At 39.5% G+C, this 20,690-nt stretch overlaps 1 protein-coding gene across 3 annotated transcripts in view; it reads right to left on the bottom strand.

The window, feature by feature from the left end:
* Positions 1-20,690, bottom strand: part of agap1 (ArfGAP with GTPase domain, ankyrin repeat and PH domain 1) — a 263,429-nt gene that overhangs the window by 65,188 nt on the left and 177,551 nt on the right. For all 3 annotated transcript variants that reach the window (XM_036569793.1, XM_036569792.1, XM_036569794.1), the window contains 3 exons: positions 13,733-13,837; positions 3,242-3,407; positions 333-494 (listed from right to left, as the gene is read on the bottom strand). In XM_036569793.1, the coding sequence (XP_036425686.1) occupies positions 333-494; positions 3,242-3,407; positions 13,733-13,837 (433 nt within the window). The remainder of the gene's footprint in view (positions 1-332; positions 495-3,241; positions 3,408-13,732; positions 13,838-20,690) is intronic.

Below are 20,690 nucleotides of genomic sequence, written 5' to 3'. Positions count from 1 at the left end.
GTAATTAAAAACGCAAGCACTGCTCACTGCTGCTCATCTCACTCTGACTGGACTCACGTGATGTTCGATGTCATGGTAACGTCTACACTAAGTTGTTCTTTACGCATGCACGTCATTTTGGATCTGATTACTTGTAGTGAGCATGTAAACAGAGATTTTCCATCAGATTGTTGAGTAAAGTGAGAATAAACACCTCAGTCTTAATCTATAATCGGAATGTATTCAATCGGATTGGCAAAAATCTTTGCATGTAAACACAGCCGGTGAAAATGATGCTAAGGCTGTGATACTGTTAGCAAAGCGGGCCCAGTGGCTGGAAGGGTCTCCCATACCTGTGCTGACCCCTGAGTTGGCGATGACTGTGGCTTCACTCCACTGGTCGGCACTGGAGACAGAGTATGAGCGCTGGTGCATGCCGTCCGGTCGGCTGTTGAACGACACTAGGCTGATTCCACTCGCCATCTGCGATGCAGACGAGCTACTGCTCACCGAGCCTGGAGAGACAGAGAGAAGAAAACATAAGATACAAAAAAGATACAGAACATACAGCACCTTCTACTGCTAATTGGTAGAATGATACAGATTTGTCTGGATCAAAACAGGCGCCTTTTTCCAGATTCCTCCCTCCAATTAGGGCTTTATTCAGATGACCTGACTCAAGGTGACGTCACAGATGTTAACCCCGTTCTCCGCACGCTAACAAGCATAAACATGGACGTCAGATTACTCTGAGGTTAATTATCCCCACTAGAGGGGCCTAATTAGGATGTGGGCTTCCGAATATGGATTGCTTCCCAAACTTCACAATTAAGGTGGCCATCATAGGCAGCTGGGTATAATCATACTAATAAGATTACAGCACTGCTGTCCTGTGCATGCAGGGATTAAGATATATGGCATATGACTCGCACACTCATGTACAATCATCCATGAGAAACGCTTAGCAGCCAAATAAAATGCTGCACCTTGGTTTTAATAGGTCGTTTAACTATGTAGAACTAAACGTAAATAGCGGCATGATGGTGACGTTTGAAGTGTCTGCTGTTATTGCTGCAGAAACGCTCTCTCTGTGGTAAAAATAGCGGAACCGTCTAAGTGTTTCAGCCTCGGATAATACGCTGTTGTGCAGCTACGGCTCGCCGGCTGACCTGCTGCAAAAAGTGCACTGAATGAAATGCCACGACTCAATTTAATCTCCTTTGTAGCGGATAAATCAGACGCAGGCACCTTTGGGGGAAATAGCATGCACCGATTGGGCACGCTGAGAGTTTGAACATCAGTGGCCATCTGGGAGAAACCGAACATGCAGTTTGAGAGGCAGTGAAGGCCTCACACAAAGGTTTGTTTTTATGACTTGTAAGGATGTGGGGTCATACACAGTGTGTGTGTGTGTGTGACACATATATATCACTGTTGTCAGAAGAAAACCTCTTATCTCCAAATTGGTAACTTTACAGGAGAAAGAAAAAAACTACTTTACTTTTAATGTAAGTCAATGGAACCAGACTTTTTTCCAAGTCATTTTGTGCCGTTTCTTTTGGTCCATTTATCATGAATTTTACATACAATGTAAAGAGCGATAGGTATTTTTAAACTATGTAAAAAACTGAAAAATGACAAGACAAAAATGGAGATACAAGGTTGTGTTCTGACAGCAGTGATTATACACACACACACACATTTTAAGTTTTAAGGTTATCTAACATTTTATTTTCTAAGATTGTTTGGAACATTTTTATTGGTCTGATCATCATGAAATATTCGCACAATATGAAGGGCAGTTCGTGTTTTCAAATGAAAAACATGAAAATGAAGATACAAGTTTTGGCTCCAACAGAAACAATATTTAAATACATATACGTAACATATCCCCCATATATATAATATATTTTAATTACTTATATGTAATAATATGTCCCCATAAATATTATATATGTGTTAGTATTTATTTGTAATGATATGTTCTATATGTATATGCTTTTATATAATTAATAATATAATTCATATGTAGTAGTAGTAGTATGTCCTTTATGCATTTTATATATTTAAGAACCTATTTGTGATAGGTCCATCATTACTGTCCATCTCTTTGTTTGTTATTTGCAACGTTTTTGCATAATTTGAAATCTCCTGTTACCCTTTGCACTGGGTTACATTTATATGACGAATGGACCAACAAAAAGGCCAAAATTCCTTGCTAAAAAATTTCCATTGACTTCCATTACTTGTTAAAGTTTTTTTTTCTTCTCTAAAGTTACCACTTTGTAAGTTTATGTCCAGACAACGACAATACGTAATTTACCAAGCCTGACTCTAAACCAAACTCATTAACTTCAGCAGTAAAAAAGAAATTTGTTTGCTCTTTCAGTTTTAAACAATTAAACATGCCTTTTGTAAAAAAGCACTTTAAAAAGTCAGGACCGTTTATCTGGCCCTGACGAGGTAGGTTACCCGGGTTTTCCGGAGGTTTTGTCCTGAGAATGTATGAAAACACAGACAGACAGACAGACAGACAGACAGACACACACACACACACACACACACAGTAGACTGCTTCTGCTGCTCTGTGTGTGATGACTGAGCTCGTATTTAATTGGAGCACTCCCAAAGACAGATATTACAACAAACACATAAGAGGTCCTTCTGATCACAGTTGCAACCTGGCCTCAGAGAGTCAAATCCTTGACTTACAAAAGCTTTCATTACCTTACGACTGAGTGAATTATCTCCTTCTTCTCCCCCACCCCTCCTTCCCTCCCTCGCTCTCTCTCTCATTAGTGCTCATTTCAGAGCTGCCTGACTGGAGAGCCAGCGCTGATTGCATTAATATTCATGACAATAATTAGTACGTGTATTATGGGTCACTGAATATTCATGCTATTAGTTTGGTCCTCCTGGAGCTGTGTGCGTATGTGTGAGTGCACATGTGTGGACAGGGTATTTTATATTCCTCGGGGGGATTTAAAGATGTTGCTCCTTTTTTATCGTGAATGGTCTAAACAGGATGCGATGATTTGACGTTGATTACACTGTTTAATAAGAACACTAGATACTTTGCTTGCGCCGTTCAATTGGTATGCAGAGACATACTCAATTGCTTAGATCCGTCAGCACCATCGATAATCCTTTAAGTGAGTTTAGCACTCAATTGCACTCCTACTACACCTCTTCAAATCTGCTATTTTTTTATATTAATAACTGTGTTAAAAAAGCCAATCTATACACAAACAGTGCGTGTTACCTGGAGCCTGCCCCAGCTGCAGGTTGCTCATGTCCTTGGTGAGGCCGTTGGTTTTGGGGCCGGGGGCAGCACAGGTGGAGATGGCTCTGGGAGGCCTCTTCCCTGGAACCTTCACCGTAGTCCTCAGCAGATCAATCTCCTTCCCGTGCACATTCTGCATGTAGTCCTGGAGTAAAAACAATGGACAGTGAAAAGGATATGAGAAGACTTCAGGGTGAGGATATGGCCACGTTTACCCATTCAACACCAACAGACTAAAGTTATGTGTCATCAAAAGTGTACTGGTATACCATGATACTGACACAGTGATGTTGCTTTTTAGTTTTATCGCTATTTTCAGTGCTAATTTTGACAGATAATGAACAATATCCATGGTATTTATTCACAAAATCCATATTCGATTCAATATGATAAAGGAAAGAGTTGAAAACGTGTCTCACATAAAAATGTTTCCATTTCCAGTTTATTAGAATTCAACATAATCACAGTAAAATATCTGAATACATACAGAAATTTACAATGCTTTATAAATCTAATGTTCTAGCCAATATAATGCAAATCTATTGCTCTAGCTACAAGCACAAAGCTAACGCACTAGCCATAAGCTAATACAGTAGTCACAATATTATGCTGTGATGCAATTTTACAACAAAATAGGCGACACTGTTACATCTCTCTAACTCTCTAACTCTAATAAAGTGGTATTATCCCTGTTGTTAAGTGGCTTCTTTTTAGTTTTTTAATTCTGTTTTGTGCATTTTACTCAAGGTTTCCAAAGACATGAGAGTTAGAAATTTGGTGCTTTAGACTGTTTTGAAAGAATAGTTCAAAATGCATAAAAGCTAAACAAATTTAAACGTTTCCTTTCTAAATAGGATTCTAACTGCTTAACATTTACAATACTGTGTTTATTACTATGTATATACTAAGTTTACTTTTAGTGGGAAATTATTAAAAAAACAATTAAACAAGCTACAGGTTTATTAAACATTCTTTGAGCATGGGTTCATTAACTTCATATTAAGAATTTTATTAATCTGATATCGTGATACTGTGATATGGTTGAACAATACGGTAATACTGAATTTCATCAATAATGCCCAGCCTTAGTCTAAACATATTTCTATTTAAGATGTTAAAGGAGGAATCCAGTGATGCTTCAACACTTCTGCATAATTCAGTGGTTAAGATGTAAAAGTCAGAGCAGGTTGATGTGAAACAGACTCTTCACAATGATGCTAACGGGAACCAGGGGTTGCAATATCTAGAATACAAATATAGTCATATTATTTATTATCCAAAGCAACCAGTGAACCCCACGTGTCACCTGAGTTTAATATGTAATATTGGAAATGGTAATATAATGATAAATCCAGGTGGCGGGATTCTTTGGGCAATGTTTTGCTTTATAACACCCTCTCTACCACGTATTTCTCCACCATGTATCTCTCCACCACGGATGTATTTTGAAAAATATGTTTCAGGCCAAAATCTTCACTCAAAAACTATAGTTAAACAACATCTAAGGCATTAGTTGACGTAATCGTAACCATTAAGTGTAATAATTTTCTATGGGGTAGCTTTAAGGGACATTGAATGCTTCAGTTGTCTGGTTCCCACCACCTCTATGAACAATCCTGACTAAGTTTCTATAGAATAGAGTCTGAAAGACTTGTATTCGCGTTACTTTACTTGAGTACATTTTTCCCTCTAAGGGTACTTTTTGGAGTAAAATTAAATCATAGTTCTTTTACTCGTACTTAATTCATAATGAAATACTTTTACTCTGCTATTTTAATTTTAAAGGGTAAAAACAAATTATGAGCATAACAGCTCACAAACTAATCGGAACAAAGTCTGGTTAAATTTACAAAAATTCCCTGCTGCAAAAACACTAAAGAGACATCGAGTTTAGAACAGAAACAAAGAGGAGAACTTTACAAGCTCACAGGAGGAACGTACTTTATCCAAGTGGTCATCTTCATTTGTTTATTAAATGAACTAAAAATGAACTAAAAATGACAGCAATATTATCAGCTGATAAACACAAAATCTGTCAAGATCTTTTCACAACTTAGCTTCAGCCTGAGGAAGCAGCTGCCTAGCTAGCTAATCCCAGCTAAACAGGTACTGCAGTGGCTATTTAACAACCTATTGTCGCATATATTCTATAGCAAGTGTCTGTTTACTAGCTACTTTAGTTAACTTTGGCGTCAACCAGTACAGTTTCTAAACTATTTTATTGGAAATAGATAAACTAGGAAAGCTTATATAATCATCTAACCTTGAAATACATGGAGTTTAATATAGATCCTTGTTCCCTACACAGTAGATAGAAAGATGTTTAAATCGAAGCTGTTTTATCGGAGCATACTGTGATCAGTCCCAAGACTTTTATTAAGTCATTTCAGTGACTTAATTATGCAGAAATTAAATAAATTAAATTAAATAAATAAAAATCTGTGGAATTCCCCTTCAACTTACCGCAAAGTGACAAAGAAAACATCTGTATTTGTATTAAAAACATTTGGAAAATCTGGGGATTTATAACTGATATTATATACAAGACAAGGGTAATAGAGTCCAGTACATCAGACATTATAGCGCTCACTGCCATTTATTCAAACAGAAAAAATACTAACTTTAAAAGTACACAGATATGTGCCTGAGCACACATACACACTCAGATCACAGCATGCGGTGAAGGTGTGTTTCGGATGCTGGGCAGGGGGCCGGTGCACGACGCGTGGCTTTGCTCCCATCGATGATGAAAGTTCCTCGATGCTAATGGGGATGCAATTACCAGCAGCAAGCTGTTGGCCCGCCGCTCCTGAAGGGCTCTCCTGTGGCTTGTTAAGCCGTGTTGAGAGCACTTGGCTTTGAATTGCCCTTTTGTAGGCCTCTGGTGAGGGACGGAGACGCTTGGCTCTCGCTCTCGATTGCGTGTGCACACACACATACACAGAGATACGGGTCCTTTGTGGCGCCTGATTTGCACTCGGCAGACGCGGGACAGTCGCGGGTGGTCTGCTCTGGCACTCAAAGGCCTGGCCCCTGCTCTTTGAGGTTAGGAGACCCCACGAACGTGGGCCATCGAAGCACGTGTTACTGTGTCACATCAAGGCCGAGCACGTTGGGAATATTATACGAAACTGGCTGTGTGCAACACTTGGTCTTAAATAGAGAAGGACAAAGCCACTTGAGGGATTTAAGGATTAGAATGTTTCTTTTTATCTGGAGTGTTCAAATGAGTGAGTCTGATGAAAAGATCAGCTGAACAAGTCACAATGCATGCGAGACAGATGTGATTACATCTGACTCTCTCTAGAGATGAATATGTTAAGTTCTATAGTTTAATTGTGTAAGTAGATGTGTCCAACATAAGGCAAAATTGGCCAATAAATTATAGGAGTAAGCCATGAGAGGCCGTATATTAGTAATGTTTACCACGGTTATGAGGTGTTGTTAGGCATGGTATATGGTATTAGGTGTAATTAAGCAAATAATTTCAATGAATAACTTATTATTAATAATAACCCTATTCTTTTTTCAATTAATAATTCTTCTGCTAAAATTTATTGTTTGTTAACCACAGGTTATGGTCGCCAGGTTACCTAAGATCATTCAAGCATGATTATGTGCCTTATGTTACTTATGCCACTTTATTGTTAAATTCAGGGACCTTCTTATATTTATTTTTTTATTATTCTATTCTATTTTTCTACAATTAGTGTTAATTTTTACGATTAGTGTTTATTTAGTGTCCATTTAATTCACTTTTCCTGTTTACTGTCTATTTAATGTTATTGCTACACCATGGGGTCTGAGAGTAATGCAATTTCAATACTCTGTATGTCTTCTACATATTGTAGTATTGACAATAAAAGCTGACTTGACCTGACTTTTAAAGGGGCTGGTAACTCTATTACAAATATTAGAACTCAATGATTCTAAAGATTCCTGAATTGATTATTATTGTCCGAAGATTTAAAAAAAATAAAACCTAAAAATATTTCAAATAACATGAACAGCAACAGGCTTTTAAATTTTTTTAAGCTTTTATTTTCTGGCAGAAGGCAGACTTTGAATCTTCGCAAAATACTGGTCTACAAAGGTAAACTCATGTTCAACCGGAAGTGAAAGTGATAACTGCAATGATAACTGTTATTGATTAACACAAGCAGGAATTTAAAAAGAGCTACTCTGTCTTCCTTCTGATTAGTCCGAGGGATCACCTGACACCAGCATTCTTCCAATATAGTCACACCCAACTCAAAGCCAGAGGTGCAAAGAAATGAATTACATGTATTCGCGTTACTGTACTTGAGTACATTTTTCCCTCTAAGGGTACTTTTTGGAGTAAAATTAAATCATAGTTCTTTTACTCGTACTTAATTCATAATGAAATACTTTTATTTTAAAAACAAATTATGAGCATAACAGCTCACAAACTAATCGGAACAAAGTCTGGTTAAATTAAAAAAACTCCCTGCTGCAAAAACACTAAAGAGACATCGAGTTTAGAACAGAAACAAAGAGGGGAACTTTACAAGCTCACAGGAGGAACGTACTTTATCCAAGTGGTCATCTTCATTTGTTTATCAAATGAACTAAAAATGACAGCAATATTATCAGCTGATAAACACAAAACCTGTCAAGATATTTTCACAACTTAGCTTCAGCCTGAGGAAGCAGCTGCCTAGCTAGCTAATCCCAGCTAAACAGGTACTGCAGTGGCTATTTAACAACCTATTGTCGCATATATTTTATGGCGAGTGTCTGTTTACTAGCTACTTTAGTTAACTTTGGTGTCAACCAGTACAGTTTCTAAACTATTTTATTGGAAATAGATAAACTAGGAAGCCTCATATAATCATCTAACCTTGAAATACATGGAGTTTAATATAGATCCTTGTTCCCTATACAGTAAATAGAAAGATGTTTAAATCGAAGCTGTTTTATCGGAGCATACTGTGATCAGTCTCAAGACTTAAAACTTTTTTTCTTATGTAATATGTTCTGCTTTAGTTTTGTCTGTATAGATTATTTCCAATAATGTGGCTACAATGTTACATAAACTACTTATTTACTCTTACTTCGGTATTATTGTTAATATTTGTACTTGTACTCAATTATCACTAAAAGTAACAGTACTTTCACTTAAGTAGATTTCAGTACTCTTTACAACCCTGCTTAAATCCAACTAAAAAAAAAGTCAAAAGTGAAAAATCTCTCAATTGAAACAACTAATATTGCTCTTTATTTATTAGTCACTGGTACATTCATACATGACCCACTAGCTAAAAGCATAAACAGATTAATAAAAAAAAAAAAGATAGTCCTTTTTATAATATGACACATTTTTATTTGTAGCAATACTTATGTCTATGAGTGTTTTATTAAGGCTTTGAATAATGACCAGCCAATCAGCTTTTAGAACCAGAACTATTCATTTTATGAATAAACTTTACAAAATTAGCAGTCTTAATTGGCGTGAATTAAAAATGCCTGTTAGCTGTTTAGACCCCACGTTCCCGTGTTTCTTTCAAGAGTGACGTGTTTTGGTGCTAATTATGTTGCATCTATTGCCATCTACTTAATTAGCTGCATTAATGTGATTTTTTTAAACGTAGTCGAGCAATTAAGGGCCCTGATTGAGTTTCATTCTATTAGCCTCCACAAACACTTTAATTGATGCCTGCGTAGCAGACGCCCGCTGATGAGAGCAACCTGTTCACCGGAGGAAGGGGAAGCTATGGAATGGCACTTTCTGTGAATACATGCAGACGATGCCAACAGTGGTGAGTCATGGTGGTAATGAGAGCAAGACAATGTGTTATGAGAGCTGTTAAGTGTCCAGAAGAGTGAGCCATTGAACAATAACAGTATAATGAACTATAGTCTACTGTTCATTAAGTTAGACAGCCAGCCATTGGATACCGGTTGATCAGAAACTACAGTGATGTTTCTTCTTCAGTCAGTCTGGGACACTTCAGAACTCCTGTACTACGCACTTTATATTATACACACTATTTCAAACAGCAACAGCCAATTTATTGGAGCATGTTTATCATGTTTTACATGTTTAAATGAACCATATTTTACATTTTTCTTATATTTTATTGCTATTCCATTAAGTCTTTTCTAATATTTGTGAAGGTTTATGTAGCAAAGCAGTCAAAATTCATTTTCACATTAACATCTCTTTATGGCAGTTTTTGTTACTGTTCCTTTAAGGCGGATACATGTAAATGATCTATTTTCTGATTGGCTACGTTGTATAATGATTAATTACCCTACTAGCCTACTCCGATACCTGGTATCTGAACAGTACAATCTCTATTTATATTAGCATTTGAATAATTGACTGGAAGTCAATGAAAGGAAACAATAACAACTGAACAAATATAAACATTAATAATACAATAAGCAGCCCAAAATACTTTACTGGGAAAAAGATAAAAAGATAAAACTTTTAAAATGTTAAACTATTATACACCGATCAAGCACTCTGTAGTTCTACAGTTACAGACTGTAGTCCATCTGTTCCTCTGCATACTTTGTTAGACCCCTTTTACCCTGTTCTTCAGTGGTCAGGACCCCCATGGACCCTCACAGAGCAGGTACTATTTGGGTGGTGGATCATTCTCAGCACTGCAGTAACACTGACGTGGTGGTGGTGTGTTAGTGTGTGTTGTGCTGGTCTGAGTGGATCAGACACAGCAGTGCTGCTGGAGTTTTTAAACACCTCAGTGTCACTGCTGGACTGACAATAGTCCACCAACCACAAATATCCAGCCAACAGCGTCCTGTGGGCAGCATCCTGTGACCACTGATGAAGGACTAGAGGATGACCAACATAAACTGTGCAGCAGCAGATGGGCTATCATCTCTGACTTTACATCTACAAGGTGGACCGACAAGGTAGGAGTGACTAATAGAGTGGACAGTGAGTGGACACAGTGTTTAAAAACTCCAGCAGCACTGCTGTGTCCGATCCACTCAGACCAGCGCAACACACACTAACACACCACCACCACATCAGTGTTACTGCAGTGCTGAGAATGATCCACCACCCAAATAGTACCTGCTCTGTGAGGGTCCGTGGGGGTCCTGACCACTGAAGAACAGGGTAGAAGGGGGCTAACAAAGTATCAGAGAAACAGATGGACTACAGTCTGTAACTGTAGAACTACAAAGTGCACCTCTATAGTAAGTGGAGCTGATAAAATGGACAATCTACTATAAGTTTATTGTTAAGTAATCTTGACAGCCCTAATACTGTTGAGGCTTGAGGGAATGACGGTCTTTGTGCACATGACAAGGATATATAAAAACGCTCTGAGAACGTTCTGGACGTTTCACTCTGGACCCCAGACCGCTCATTCCGCTGTCTACTTCTCATTTCACTAATCTAGCTGTCTGCTGGCCATGTCGTCGTTCATCCATGGGCTGCGCCATCTCTCTCTCCCTCCCTTTATCCATTCATTCCATCTGCCTGTGTGCTCTCTCTCTCTCTATGCAGCAACATTAGGAGAATAACTCAGGCTTTGATTAACACTAACAGTGAGGACTGAACACATTCCAGTGTAGACACAGAGAGGAAGAACAACCAATAAAGTGGCACAGAGATAGCGTGCGTGTTAACAAGCCGGCCAAGCTGGTAATTAGGCAGAGTCATTATGGCATAATATCGCACATCATCAGTGTCAGCCGTGTGCAAACAGATGATGAGGGAGCCAGCAATTAACGGCAAGGCCACGCTCACTGAGGTGGATGCAATGATGCGTGAAGCACCAGCATAGAGCAAAAGCAGAACGTTGCAGTGACAGAGTGTATTGTGAGTGTATGTATTTACAACCCCATTTCCAAAAAAGTTGGGACGCCTTGCAAAACGTAAATAAAAACAAAATGCAAATGATGTGCAAATCATTTAACCCCTATATTTAATTGAAAATAGTACAAAGACAACATGTCAAATGTTGAAACTGAGAAACGTTATTGTTTATTGAAAATTATATGCCTGTTTTGAATTTAATGCCAAAAACATGTTCCAAAAAAGTTGGGACAGGGGCAATAAAAGGCTGGTAAAGTTGTTTAATGCTAAAATTAAAAAAAATAAACACCTGGTGGTTGACTGACAACAGGTCAGTAACATTACTAGGTAGAAAAACAGAATCCCAGAGAGTCTGAGTCTTTCAGAAGTAAAGATGAGGAGGGGTTCACCACTCTGCGAAAGACTGCACAATCAAACAGAGCAAAAATTCAAAAATAACGTTCCTCAAAATAAAATAGCAAAGAACTTCTGCTTTTCATCAACTACGGTACATAACAACACAAAGATTCAGAGAATCTGGAGAAATCTCTGTATGTAAGGGACAAGACCAAAAACCAGTATTTGCTGGCCGTGATCTTTGGGCCCTCAGACAGCACTGCATTAAAAACAGACATGATTCTGTAGTGGAAATCACTGCATGGGCTCAGAAACACTTCTGGAAACCACTGTCTGTGAAAACAGTTCATCACTGCATCCACAAATGTTAAAACTCTAAAATGCAAAGAAGAAACCAAAGATAAACAGGATCCATAAATGCTGCCACCTTCTCTGGGCCCAAGCTCATTTAAAATGGACTGAGGGGGAGTGGAAAAGTGTCCTGTGGACCGACGAATCAACATTTGAAATTCTTTTTGGAAATCATGGACACTGTGTCCTCCAGGCTGAAGACCACTCAGCTAGTTATCAGTGCACAGTTCAAAAGCCAGTATTCATGATGGTATAGGGGGCATTAGTGCACACGGCGTGGGTGACGTGCACATCTGTGAAGGCACCATTAATGCTAAACTATATATACATGAAAAATATGACAAATAAGACCCTGAACTATTGAGCAGCTGAAATCCTATGTTAAGCGAGAATGGGAACATTTCACTGTCAAAACTACAGCAGTGTCTCCTCAGTTCCCAAACGATTACAGAGTGTTGTTAAAAGGTGATGAAACACTGGTAAACATGCCCCCGTCCCAACATGTTGGCATCAAATTCAAAATGGGTATATATTTTTCAAAAAACATTAAAATTTCTCAGTTTCAACATCTGATATGTTGTATCTGTAGTATTTTCCTTTACAAATAAGGTTTACATGATTTGCATATCATTGCATTCTATTTTAATTTACATTCTGCACAGCGTCCCAACTTTTTTTTGGAAATGGGGTTGTATATATATAAGTGAACACATCTTGAACATGGCATTTCTGCAAACTGTTGGGCAAAATTTTGAGTTTGACGCTTTAATTTTTTAATCTAAACGTTCACACAAGCCACATTTGATGTAAAATCCCTCATGCCATCCAACAGCCCTCATCCCACCCATGCTGTCACCTAAAAGGGTATGCACAACTCTATGCAACTCTACTAAACCAACTGATTTCCCCATTTCCGCCATTAACCAGATATCTGTTCATGATACTTGAATATCAAACTTAAGGATAAGCCAAACCACTAAACAGTCTAACGTTAGCATGTATGGAGCACTGTATGTACATTGGGCTATCTGTGTTTATTTGTGGCATACCAGTATGAAGGCTATGACAAAACACACACCTTAGGAAGAATTTCAACTGGTGCACTGGAGAACCGATAGGTACAGTGTATGTGTTCCATGTTCTACACTATTTTGTCTGCTTATTCGGATTCATTTTATAAAGTACTTAAGTAGTAAGTACCTGACAGGTGCACTTTGTAGGTATACAATAACTGGCTGTAGCCCATCTGTTACTACTGTAGTGTCGCTGAGCATGTATGTAGTAAGCAGCTAATTTGCATACCTGTGAGCCTCAGCGACTGGCTGTTCTTCCAGTGAGTTTATGCCTCTTTTTTTTGTTGTGTTGAAGTGTTTGCAGTTAAAAATGTTTGTGTTTTTCCGTTCTGCGATAACACATAAAAGCACGGACAGACAGACAACACAGACCCTTTTAACAGCCAACGTTTACTCTTGGCCTCGTCGTATCTGCTGTCAGCAGGGTTCCGCCAGGCTTTGTAGACCCCTGAGAGCTCCCTTACGTTCTGGAGCTGTTTGACTAACCACCTAACATCCTGTGCTGTGCAAGTTTGCACTATGCTTCCTTGCCACTACTATTTTTTTTTGCAAATGCCACACTAACAATTTATAAGCCACTTTGCCGACGCTGATGTGCCTGACACACTTATAGCAGTGCAACACAAACTAATGCAAGTTAGTGCTGAGCTGGGAATGGTCCACTATGGTAATGCTTGGCCAGTGGTGGTGCTATTTTGGTCCTTTTCATTTGATGGATGGGGCAGTGGGGGGGGATGAACTGTGCAGCAACCGATGAGCTACAGTCAGTAACTGTAAACCAAAAAAACTGAAAATGACCAATGAGTGTAGCTACAGCAGCTGCTGTGCAGAGGTCTGATTCCTCAGTTCTCCACAAGCCGAGATGTTCATGTATATGTGACAGAGCACACTCACATGCAGGCTGGGGTGGTAGGTAAGAACTCCGTTGTCGCAGAGTGTGACGTATTTTTTCTTCCACTCTTTGTTCAGTGATTTGCCACTTCTCTTCAGGAGCATTCCCTGGAAACACAAACATACAAAAAAGGAATTAATGTGTAGAAGCAAACAAACATCCACCGTTATCTTCACTACATTAATTTCCCAGCAAGAATGAATAAAGACTGATTTTGGAGTGAAAAGATCTATATCAACCTTCTGAGTGCAATTTTCAAATCACAAGAGCTGCAAATTTTATTTGTTCCTGCAAAGCAAAACAGTCTTAGTACGTTTTAGTGGGGGACTAACAACCTAATAACACAAAGCTGGTGAACTGCCCCTACTGTAGATGAGTTAAAACAATGTGGAGCAACTAAACACCCCTGCGCTGTGTACATGACAACATAACCACAACTAACTGGCAGTCTGGCACACTGTGTTCATTGTTCGAGCCTAAAACCTCAAAAATGTATAAGCAGAGACACAGGCAGGAGATTCATGAGTAAGCCTGCAAAGGCCACGACATGCACACCTCACAATTTCAACAAAGCGCCATGCAAATCTGCACAGCTGTGTGTCAAGCAAACGCTAATTGGTACCACAGACGGCAGGACAAAACTCGAACAACACTCAACCTGGACCAGAGCTAGTTTATAACCAAATGGACCAGTTTGCAAAAAAAGTGTGACATTAAAAATATTTATATATTCCCATATTATAAATATACTGAAGATAACAATGAGTGTGGTTATAAGCACTTAGTAATCCGATTATTACAGAAAATCAGATTTTCTCAGTAATCAAGTCAACACGTGTACATGCTCTTGAGTAATCAGATAAAGGGGAAACTCCAGGTCAACATGAGTCAGACAGTAATCAGATTCCTGCTTTGCAACCAGCCAATAAACTCACGGACGAAGACGTGACGTAAACATAATATAGACCTTAAACTTCTTGCTGTTTTTTTTTTTAAAATATCGTGCCACTTTACCTGAAAATATAAATATGAACATACATCATCTAGAAGATGAAGAATATTTAAATTCATTTTGTGTTTTAGATTAGATCAGATTATATTAGATTCAACTTTGTCATTGTGCAGAGTAAAAGTACAGAGCCAATGACATGCAGTTATCATCTAACCAGAAGTGCAAAATACTGTATTATTTACATATAAAGTGCAGATGATAACTGTGGTAAGAGTTTGGTGTCAGTGCCTCTCCAAAAGTGTTCTGCTGGCATCTTGCGTCACTGCTGCTTGCTTATATCTAGTACCGCTGTCTGCTCTTGCAGATGCGCAGACTGAGAAATCTGGAAGAAATCCGAGTACGAGTATACATGCACTGAGAAATCTGATTACTGAGCTAAAATCCAGCCTCTTTATCAGATTTCTTAAACAGATTTCTAGTTCGGAGTATGGTGTTTACATGACCATTTGAATAATTGGATAAGTGCAGAAATGTAACTATTGCAATTATATTGTTTATATAATTTATTGACCTTTTCTAAGACAAGTGTCAAAATTGAGAATTCATTTAAATTTCGTTATTATACATTATTTCATTTATGTTACGTTCAAGCCTCGCTGTGCAGCTCTCGCGTTAGTAAGACTCTTTAGTAACACCTCCAGGTTAGCAGCAAGCATGACTTCTTATAAGCTCCGGTGGGAGTTTATAGTCGCAATGGATTTTAATTTGTCTGACGACTCAAAGTCTTTTCCCTTTTTGTAGCATGCAGCCAGTAGCAAGAAAACCACTTGTGTCTGCCTGCGCTATAAGGGAATGATGCGTTATGATCGGATTATTGAGTGCATGTAAACGCACTCATTGATCACTTGACAGAGAAAGAGAGGAGAAATGTGACTTTCTTTTTAAGGATTTGTTGAAGATACATGTACGAAATTATTCTATTATGATGGTAGCACTCTACAACTTCACAGGTTTGATTTTATTTGAGGGAAGCTGTAAAAAAATGAACAAAACCATGATGCAGACTGTTGTAAATGATCCAGAAAGCCTGTTTTTTGTAATGTGATCAACTCTCATGTAACAACTTGCTGATGTTCCCAAAAACATTCAATATCAAACAAAGCATCAATACCAACTGGTGACTTACAGTATCTGAATATACACTGTAGAAGTTATTAATGAACAAAAGCAGCAATTATTAATATGACAAGTGATTCCAAACGTTTGAACGTTAAAGTGTGCTGCACTGATGTCGGAAGAAAACCTCGTATCTGCAAAATTTTAACTTTACAGGAGAAGGAAAAAACATACTTTACTTTTAATGTAAGTCAGTGGAACCAGACCTCTTTCCAAGTCATTTGGGGTCATTTCTGTTGGTCCATTCTTCATGAAATTTACACACAAAGTAAAGGGCAAGAGGTATTTTCAAATTATGCCAAAAACTGAAAAATGACAAAAATGGAGACACAAGGTTTTGTTCCAACAGCAGCGATATGCACGCATGTTGATTAACACCTCTTGCAAAGAAAGCCTGCAAATTTCTGCAGATAAGAAGAAGTATAATTCAGCTGTCCTTCACTGTAACATGCTTAAAACATGATGTTCATCATGGATTTAGTCTGTAAACAGACGCCATATAGTGGCTTCACACCACACTTTTCCCGTCTTCTTCACCTCCAGCAACTCCAAAACCCCAATTACAAAACTGACACTAATGCATCCTCAGCCCAAAATACAGGACGACAGCTTATTTGTATATTTCTGGGAAAGAGGAAATCGCTAAAGAGCTAAAAGCCATGAGCGCATGTGAAAGTTCGTGGTCGCATTAGCAGTGATGCGAGCGTTATCCACTCTCTCCTACGCACATCAGCGGCCGACTGACTGACTGGCCGTTTAAGGGCCGGCCGCCCACACCTCGTTTCAGCCAAATTCATTAGGCGAGAAGAGGAATAAAACTGTCCGCTGATTAGCAATTACGCAGCGTCCGCCGCGTGTGTCACTTCGTTGGACTTGTTAAACATTAAGACGCAGACAGGGCAGATATTAATAGAGTCCTTGCCCCTTCTGCCTTGGAGCATGGCAGGGATGACAAAAGTCTCTCTCTCTCTCTCCTTTCCCCTTTCTCCTTCACCCCGCTGTCATAAAAATGCCATGTTCCCTCCGTGTCACACGCCGATGGACTTGACGCAATTATGGGATAATTGGTATCTAAACAAAGCTTAAAGAAATAATGATAAGTGTGAGAAATGCTGCACTGAATGGACTGACAGTTACTCTGGCAAGAGAGCTCCGGCAGTAACAGCACAACACCGCAGAGCAAAGATAATGGGCAATAATGACAAATGTAACATTGCCTCCAAATGTTTATCACATCGTTTATGAAGGAAAATGGAAATATCACAGATCAGGTCGATCTACTGTGCCACTGTAAAGAGCCACGGATAACTACATAACGTGCACAGTAGTACAGAGTGGACCTGCACAATACAGGGTGATTCAAAAAGGTTCAAGCTAAGCTACGATAGACCAATAATCCATTTTTTATTTTTTCCTTTTTTTTATCTCCCAGGCCTAACCCTGCTGTCACAGAATATGCAAAGGAGTCTCTAACCAATCACAATGGTTTTACTGTATTCCGACCAGTTCCAGGTGAGTTTCTCTGGGTGTTTTGATGAACCGAGGCATTCGAGTCATTAAATGAAATGTATTATTTCGGTCAATAAGTTAATTTCACCTTCGCATTTAACCCATCCATGCAGTGAAACACCACATACACACTAGTGAACACACACTAGGGGGCAGTAAGCACACTTGCCCGGAGCGGTGGGCAGCCCTATCCACAGCGCCCGGGGAGCAGTTGGGGGTTAGGTGTCTTGCTCAAGGGTACTTCAGTTACATACTGTCGGCTCAGGGGATTGAACCGGCGACCTTCTGGTCACAGGGCTGGTTCCCTAACCTCCAGCCCATGACTGTCCCAATGTAATGCATACAGTACAATGCAGGACAATCCTTAACGAAGTCATGTTTGTGATTCACATACTGAATATACATAACAAGGCGCATGACACTCTATGATATGATCACAATACTAATTTTCTGTCCATTTCATGCAACCCTACAACAGACGACAGCGATCATGGTTGGACTGGGTGATGCTCATGATTTGGCACAAGAATTTAACACTTGATTTTGTTTTAGACGGTGCTGGTAGGACTGCTCTGAGAACTAAGCCTGGGGTCACGTTACTATAAATGATGTGTGTGTGTGAACTCTATGTGAATGTTTGTGATGGCCTGTGTGTGTATGGAACAGGGTGAGTGCACAAGTGCTCCCTCAGGTCTGTCTGCAGGCCCTAACACCCCATGCTGGAGACGAGTGAGGACCTGGCACTGAGCGAGAGAACAACAGGCTCTCCTGCTGCGTGCTAAACGAGAGTTGACGAGCTTTTTCATTTCCTAACGAGAGAGCTGCCGCCAGCCAGCCAGCTGCCACACAAACTCAGCATCCACTCCTTCATTAACAGTGAGAGAGAGAGGGAGAGAGAGAGAGGGAGAGAGAGAGACAGTATTTGCAGAATTAGGAAGAGATTTTTGACAATCTTTACTAAGAACCATATTTAATAACTGAAGTAACTGTGAAACATTTTTATTGTACAAAAAAACAAAAACAAAAACTCTCTCTGCTAAACGTTGTTTCACATGTGAATTTCTCAAGTTATTTGTTTTGTAAGTGGATCTCATTCACTACTGCTTACATCTACGACCATCAGACACTGCTGGAATTTCCGAAAAGTTATTCTCGCTCACTGATATTGAAGCTACTGATAACTGAGGACCAGGCCCCTTGACCCCAGTGTTATCTGAAGCAGCTGAGGCAGCACAACAAGCAGTGCGAGAGAAAGAGCCACAATAGACCAACCGTTCCTTTCGTGTTACTCTATTATGTCCCCTGCCTCGAAAACTAACTGGACTACCTCAGACTGTAACTGGCGGCTCAGCGGGAGGCGATTAACTGACTACTACCTAATCAGATGACTGAAACATCTTAGGCTACGTTTACACAGCTGGTAAAAGTGGCCCGGATCTGATTTTTTGTTTGGTTGTTCACAATATTTTAAATGTGATCTATAAGCTACATCAGTCTGAACAGATCAGCTCTTAAACTGACCCGATTGTGCAAAAGATCAGAGCGTCACGGCTCATCCAGAGGTAAACAATCACGACTGCCAACGAACGCCAGGCGCTCCCGGAGGATCAGCTTCATCTTCACCAGCATCACAGGAGCCATCATGAAGCTTCACTGACTGACAGCTGGGCTCATCACCCAGAATGTGTTCGAGCCGTAAAAAGGGCGCGGTCACTTCTTTGATTCGCGTCCTCGGATTCTTTAAACTTTGTTTTCAGACTTTTAACTGATTGACGCTGCAGCCTCGTTCTCCTGCGGCCGCGTTCGGACATTTCGTTCGAAATCTCTTTAAACACGTTGCGGTTGCGATGAGTCTCTTCTAAATTTTTGGTACAGAAACATCAGGCTAAATGTTTCTGAGTCTCAGCAGCGCAAAATGATAAATGTAGAGTTGGATTACCGTAAAAGTTGCATGAATTCCGATCTGGTTGTTCAGACTGAGTCATTGCCGCATATCGGATATGTATCGGATTTCAGTACCACATATATAAGCGTCTCAAATGGGAATTGAAAATGTCTGATTCAGTGTGTTTATCTGTTCACACTGACACACATCTGTGTCACATATGAAGACATGATCGGATTTGGGCCACTTTTACCTGCTGTGTGAACAAAGACGCATTAGACGCAGCAATTCAGCTAAACGGGGCAACCACAGTGTATTCTGGCATGCCAGTGTAAAGGTTATGGCAAAACTCACAGCTTAGGAAAATCATAGCAAGATCATAGCAGGAGGTGTGCATAACACTGTGTATGTCCAAGAATTAGTTAATTAAAAATAGAGCAAAAAACAAAGTACAAACAAAACGGAGAGAGAGAGACAGAGAGCGCACAAGAGGATGTTTTAATGGGAGCAAAGATAGCTATGAGGAGGCTTGTTGTGCTACTGTGGGTGACCAATATGTCTTCTCCTCCTGCTCCGGTGCGGTTTGGGGCCCGTTTCACACTCGTTTGCCACATCCATCGGGAGGTTGACAAGCGATCATTTGCAGGAGAGGCTAATTGAACGGCACGTCGCCTCGCTGATGGGGGTTATTCTTCATTATTTAAGGCGGCGGCCGGTGACACCTCGCTCGCCCCTATTTTACCTCCCCTCAGTCTGACAGGCTGCAAGGTCTCCCCATCCGGGAGAAATAGAGGAGATAAATAAAGCAGATTCCACCACTCCCTCGCTCATGCGCTCCATTCACAGAGGCCTGGATTTTAGTGCAATGTCAATAACTGTAGCACCTGTAGTCTTTACTGCTATGTCAATAGCAGCAGTCCCTAAATTAGCCACTCAGTACAATCACATGAAGACGAATGATAATATGACCCACTGACGACCTGATTAAGATACAGTCGGCATATTTAAAAAAAATAAGTCCAATTGATATATTGGTTATTGGTCAAATTTATCGGTATAGGAAAAAATACTGACAAAAAGACGTCATTATTTATAAGCCTGTAATAAATACTGTAATAAATACACACCTCTGACATAAGAAAAAAACGTTCCTCTTAAGGCTTATCTGATTTGCAGATAAAAAAAATAAAATAAACGTTAAGTTTTGAACAATGAACATACTTCATACTTCATGAGTGTAAAACTGATGGACACAGCATTACGTCTGGGCAATCTGACAATATTTACTGTTATCATGATAAATTATGTCTCAATAAGTTGGCAACTCCATTTTCTACGCTGTAATAAAAATCAGCCTGACCAATCAAAGCCCCTTTATGTTTTCAGTCCAAGCAAAAATGCATCAAGATGATGGTAGAAGAGCTTATTCTGCTTGTGG

This window comes from Colossoma macropomum, unplaced genomic scaffold (assembly GCF_904425465.1).
Source record: "Colossoma macropomum unplaced genomic scaffold, Colossoma_macropomum, whole genome shotgun sequence".
NCBI classification, from domain to species: domain Eukaryota; kingdom Metazoa; phylum Chordata; class Actinopteri; order Characiformes; family Serrasalmidae; genus Colossoma; species Colossoma macropomum.
The sequence above is the reverse complement of the archived record's forward strand: the minus strand, read 5'-3'. Positions and strand labels throughout refer to the sequence as shown.